Source organism: Trichechus manatus, unplaced genomic scaffold (assembly GCF_000243295.1).
Source record: "Trichechus manatus latirostris isolate Lorelei unplaced genomic scaffold, TriManLat1.0 scaffold00030, whole genome shotgun sequence".
Taxonomy (NCBI): domain Eukaryota; kingdom Metazoa; phylum Chordata; class Mammalia; order Sirenia; family Trichechidae; genus Trichechus; species Trichechus manatus.
In genome coordinates, this window is record NW_004443966.1 from 3,826,546 (window position 1) to 3,832,545 (window position 6,000).

At 45.2% G+C, this 6,000-nt stretch overlaps 1 protein-coding gene across 1 annotated transcript in view; it reads left to right on the forward strand.

The window, feature by feature from the left end:
• AQP9 (aquaporin 9) overlaps positions 1-6,000 on the forward strand; it is a 42,542-nt gene that overhangs the window by 21,000 nt on the left and 15,542 nt on the right. Inside the window, exon 2 of the mRNA XM_004374609.2 lies at positions 3,114-3,240. Within this exon, the coding sequence (XP_004374666.1) occupies positions 3,114-3,240 (127 nt within the window). The remainder of the gene's footprint in view (positions 1-3,113; positions 3,241-6,000) is intronic.

Below are 6,000 nucleotides of genomic sequence, written 5' to 3' on the forward strand. Positions count from 1 at the left end.
TGAAGTCTTCTGAGGGCGGTTTCTGATGAAGATAACTGAAGCCCCCACACTGTTCCTCTCTCCTAGTTCTTTCCTGCAACTCTCAGTTTCATTATCTTCCTTAGAAAAGGATCAGAGGCGACTTCAGCATGTAGGGGGGAAGAGAAGAGTGTCCATCACAGTCAGATTTGACAGGACAGCGCCTCCCTCTTCCCCTAGAGCCACTTAAAGCATTTCCGTCTCCACTAGACTAGCTCAAGCTCATGAGCATCTGAACCATGAAAGAGGGAAGACGCGAATTTGGAAGGCAGTGATAGCTCAAGACTGGCGTCTGTCTGGATGCATCTCTTCTTACCCCCAGTTGTCTAAATCAGCTTATCTCAGCCGTCAGAAATGTTTTTTCCTCTTTTCAGGAAATGCTCCCAATTGGTAGACTATGAAATGGTCCCAGGGGATTTCTTGAAAAGGGGAGAGGGAACATGTTCCTGCTACAACCTTATTTAAAATTCAGTGTAGGGTATGGGGCCAAGTCCATGATTAAACTCAAAGCCGCCATGGGCATGTGACGCATGGACCAAGTGCTTCCCTCGAGAGGTGAAACCCTCATATTGCTCCTTACTATGAGCAGTTAGAACTGAGACACATCACTGTATCTTAGAATTGGGGACTAGAAGGGACATTAGAAGATCATCTGGGTAATTTCTCTGGCTTCAGAGAAGAGTAAATCGAAATCACTCTATACGTACTAAATCTCCCTTGTTTGTAAATTATATTTCTCTGAAGAACTTCACAGATGTGTCCTGGAGAGCTATTTAGAATTCATCACTATCAGGAAATTGTTCACGTGCAATCCCTCACATTTCAGTTTAAGCCTCTTTCCTGGAGTTCATCCCATGGTCAAGAGCCATAAGAGCTGGTTATTGCCTTCCTAATAAGAAGACTTCACACCCTTAGATACTGTCATTTCTGAAACTTTTCCCCACGTGCTCTATTTTCCTGTCTTTAAATACTTATTGCTTGATCCCCTCCTGCACGTCAGTTGCTCTTCTTTAGGTACGACACCCGAACGGGACTCTGTGCTTCAGGGAAGGTTTGGTCAGCTCTCAGGACATGCACGTCCAGGACCATGTTGGCTTTGGAAATCACAGCACAAATGGCTGATGGTCATTTGTTGTCTTGTTTTTCTACCAAACTCATGTGCCGTTGCTCCATCTTTGATCTAAACATTTTTTTTTCTTCCCAATAACACTTGTTCACCAAATTTTTTTTAATGGACCGTGATGAAATGGTTTTAACTGGGTACTCAGTGATATATAGGACCCATTTTCTTAACATCAGGAAATACATGGGGGAAAGGGTATTTAATGGAAAGCTTTTTTCTAACACCTGACCTGACCATCCATTTCCCTTCCACAGGGCCCACCCATGTTTCCTGTTATTTGTATATTCATGGAGCGTGCCCAGGCATGTAAAAGGAACCAACAGAATGCATTTTTAACATAATCAGCAGTCTACTTTACACCCTGTTTGTCTTAGTTACCTAGTGCTGCCATAACAGAATACACAATAAGTGGAAAGCTCTAAAGAACAGAAATTTACTGTCTCATAGTTTTGGAGGCTAGAACGCCAAATTGGGCATCAGCTTTAAGGGAAGGTTTGTCTTTGTCGGGGAGCCCTGGTGGTGCAGTGGTTAAGAACTTGCTGCTAACCAAAAGGTCAGCCGTTCAAATCCACCAGCCGCTCTTTGGAAACCCTATGGGGCAGTTCTACTCTGTCCTATAGGGTCACTATAAGTCAGAATCGACTTGATGGCAACGGGTTTGATTTTTTTGTTTTTGTCCTTGTTGGTGGCCCCAGGAGTTTCTTGGAGTTCCCTGACACTCCTTGGTGACCCCCCCCCCCCCCACCGTGTGTGTCTCTGTGTCTATTCTGCTGTTTGTATAACAGAAGTGATTAGGTTTAGGACCCACCCTACTCTGATGTGGCTCATTAACGTAACAAAAGAAAACCCCTATTTCAAAATAAGCTTATATTTACAAGAACAAGGATTAGGATTTCAACACACATTTTTAGGGGGCACGGTTCAATCCATCACACTGTTCTACATGTTTTTTTTTCTAATTTAACAATACACCTTGGGGATCATTCCATTTTGGTGCACACATGTCTTCCTCATTCTATTTGATGGCTGCCTCATAGTCTATTGAATGATACACCATATTACTTTGATTCCAAACCTTTCGAAAACATCCTCTACCAGCTGAAGATTATCGAAGACTCGCTATCATACTTCACCTTCGTTGTACAACTGTTTGCGGAGTGCTTGCTGTGAGCAGAGCACTGTTTGGTGCCATAGGGAATGCAAGAAACAGTAAGTGGCAGCCTCTGGGGTCCAGGAAACTACAGTCTCATCAAGGAGAAAAGACAGAGGGATAAGGAGACTTGGTTTCCAATTCTATCCTTCCATAGTTTTCCTTTGTTGTATATCAAGCACTCTTTCTAACAGATGGTACAAATGACCTTTCCGTTTGTTGGGTGTGCATACAATATGTGTGCCTAATCTGGCTTATACTAGGAGCCTCTAGAGTAGGGATCTCAAACCCAAATGCCTACAAGGACCAGAAAAGTGACTTAAATGTGTAAAGTGATTTAAAGTAAGCCAATTGGGAGAGCATGAGCTCTAAACAAAGGGGGCAGCGGCCTGCCACTCTGCTCCAGGTGATTATTTCTGGAGCTTCCAGAGCTTCTGATTGCTTTAAAAAACCTGATGGATTAAAGTATGTGGGATGTTTCAGTAATATTTCTATAATAATCTATAATTATCTTAAAAAACAAAGCTTAATTAAAAAAAAATCCAGAAACCTAGATCTTTGTCTGAAATGACCTGATTAATGAAAGTAGACAAATTTTTAACACCGTGCAGGCCCAACAAAATGGATGTATAAGTCAGACTCAGCCTCGGGGCCAAGCACCCTCTTCTATCTGCATAGCTGGATCATTATAATTTGATGTGTATCAAGCCCAAGGCAGCCCACATCCACAGGTTCACTTAAATTATCTTCTTGCTGCTGTAACTTTCAGTCGCCTTTGACTCTGACCATCCCACTTACTTGTTGAGTTTTCTCTCACTCCAGGTCCTTGGATGTGGCTCTGTTGCCCAAGCCGTCCTCAGTCGAGGGCATTTTGGAGGGATTGTCACCATCAATGTCGGATTTGCGATGGCTGTTGCCATGGCCATTTACGTGGCTGGAGGTGTTTCCGGTAAGTCATGGAAATAATGACCGCTACTACTAACACAACCACCCCAACGCGCTGGCTTTACATTCAAAACGTACATTAGTGGAGCCCTGATGGCGCAGTGGCTAAGAGATCAGCTGCTAACCAAAAGGTTGGCAGTTCGAATCTACCAGCCGCTCCTTGGAAACCCTATGGAGCAGTTCTGTTCTGTTCTACAGGTTCACTATGAGTTAGGAATGACTTGACGGCAACAGGCTTAGCAATTTACAAAGTGTTAAGTGCTTTACATACCTTAATTTACTTAGATCTCATACCTTAATTTACTTAGCTCTCAACAATCCTACAAGAATATGTGATTCCTTTTTATAGATGAGAAAATTAAAGTGGCCAACAAATAGTGACTTGTCCAACATTTAGCAAGAAGCAGATGTGAGGAAGGAGAACGTTTAGAACTGGCTCATTCCTAAGCTGGTCCACTGCATCATATTCTTCATCATTCAGTGCGATCTTTTGCTTGTTCTAACCTACATTTGGAAGCCATTTCTGAAATATTCCATGAATAGCTCAGGGAAGGTCACTCCACAGAAACAAGTCCCTGGACCTTTATCCACAGCAATCAAAGACAATCTAGATCTCTTGCAAAGTGGCTGGGCCTTTCATGGAAGTATAGGTCTCATCCAGAATGTCTTGGTCCAATACCGTCCTGCGAGATGGACTGATTAGAAGGTATCCTCTAAGTTCTGAGAAGTCAAATAGAATGACGATATTTAACCAAGTCTGGGAACTTAGGAAGGGAGTGTAGAAATGATCCAATTACCAATGGCACCCTGAATCTTTCAGCAGCCGGGTTTGGGGACCAAGAGCACTGAGACGAGGCTGTTGGTGATAAGGGAAGAACCACCACCACCTCCAGTTGCCATCGAGTTGATTCTGACTCCTGGTGACCTCATGTGTATCAGAGTAGAACTGTGCTCCACTGGGCTTTCAATAGCTAATTTTTCAGAAGTAGATTGCTACGCCTTTCTTCCAGGGCACCTCTGGGTGGACTCAAACCTCTAAGCTTTCAGTTAGCAGCCCAGTGTGTTAACCGTTTGCATCACCAAGGGACTCAAATTTTCCTGAGCAACCACTCCATGCTGGGCACTGTGCTGGGTGCCCATACTTTGTTTTCATTCCCCTTTACAACAGCACTCTGAGGTGGATATTATTATCTCCATTTTACAGAAAAAACTAGGGTTCATGGGAGGTTAAGTAAATCACCAGAAGTCCCGAAGCTGGTAAAGAGGCAGAGCAAAGATTTGACCCAGGTCTAAATGACAGCAAAGCTCACATTCCTGTCGTTACACAATGCACCTGACCATCCATGATGGAAGAACATTACAGGCAGAGGCTCTGGGATGACCTAGACCAACAGAAGACTGTGCAGTTAGATCAGCTGCCTGATGAGCAATGCTCCCAGCAGGGTGCTAAAGAATGACGGCTGAGACTTCCTGGGAGCCTCCGTGGGTGGGGCACCTGTGACAGACATCTGCTGGCCGACCTCGTTCTGTGTTATGCAGGACTCTGATCCTAGGGCGGTGCTGGATTACACCAATTCCTGCATAGGGGACTTGAGTAGAATGGGCAGTGCTTCCACCTACATGGTTGTCCAGCCTTCCCTGTGATCTCAGCACTTACCTCCAACCGTAAGGCAGACCACTGGCAAGGCCCCAGAGTGTGTGCCACGAATGTGCCCAAATGGGCCAGGGCTTAGCTAGAGTGGGGCCTTGAACCAGACACATAACGCACTCTTGGCTTAAAGCAGCCACGCAGGACCCTTGCTTGCTGTCCCACCACTTCACTCCAGCGTGACCTCCACAAACATGCGTGTTTTCAGCCGCATTTTTTAGGTGAAGATGTGATCTGGGAGTGTTTGTCCTGCATAACACCCCGACTGAAATACTGGCAAATATTTGCTTTGGATGAATGGATCCCAGGCCCTACCAGTCTAGTTCACGCCCGTCATCATCATCGCTGTCCATCCGTTTGCATCCGTTGATGAATTTGGGGATTTCTGTAGTCACTGTAGGAGGAAAGAGGGCAGGGACCAGCAGAAGGAGAAGAAGGCATGAGAGGAAGGCACAGAGTCCCCCATCCGCCCCTGGACTGAGTTTAACCTGTAGTTTGAAGGGCCAGGGCCAGACAATGGCAGTTTTCACTGGAGGCTGTGTTTGGGTGAGGGCCAGAAGCTAGCTGATGTTTATAAGCCATGGGTGGTAAAACGTGGCACGGGTAGTAAGGGAGCCCTTGTCTCCATCTCTGCTTAGAACACAGCACCATTCAGGTTCTCTGAGGACTGGAGGCTTTGGGAAACTGCAGGGACAATGTCACTGGCCCACCGGTGACATCCACACAGGTGATACCATCAGTATCGGCCTCAGCAGCCACGAGCAAAGGAGAGGAAGATTAGAGTGTGGGAGGGGACTATATCATGGTAGCTGCAGCTATCACACTGGTTTATGGGCACATGTGAGGCCCTCTTTAAGGATTCCAAAAATAACCTGTGTTTATTGGGCATAAATAGAAATGTGATCTTATTTTGTGGTCACAGACTGGTGAGGTCAGCTGGCATTTGGTTTTTAAATATAATACATTACCTTACTGCAAGGGCACTATCACACCCTGTTGTTTGTGAATGTGCCAGTAGCCTGATTATCAAACCCAGCCACTCAGAACTCAGAACACCTTAATTCTTCAGCGTCCCACACCAAGTGTTAACGATGCCTACTTGTACCTAGACTATGG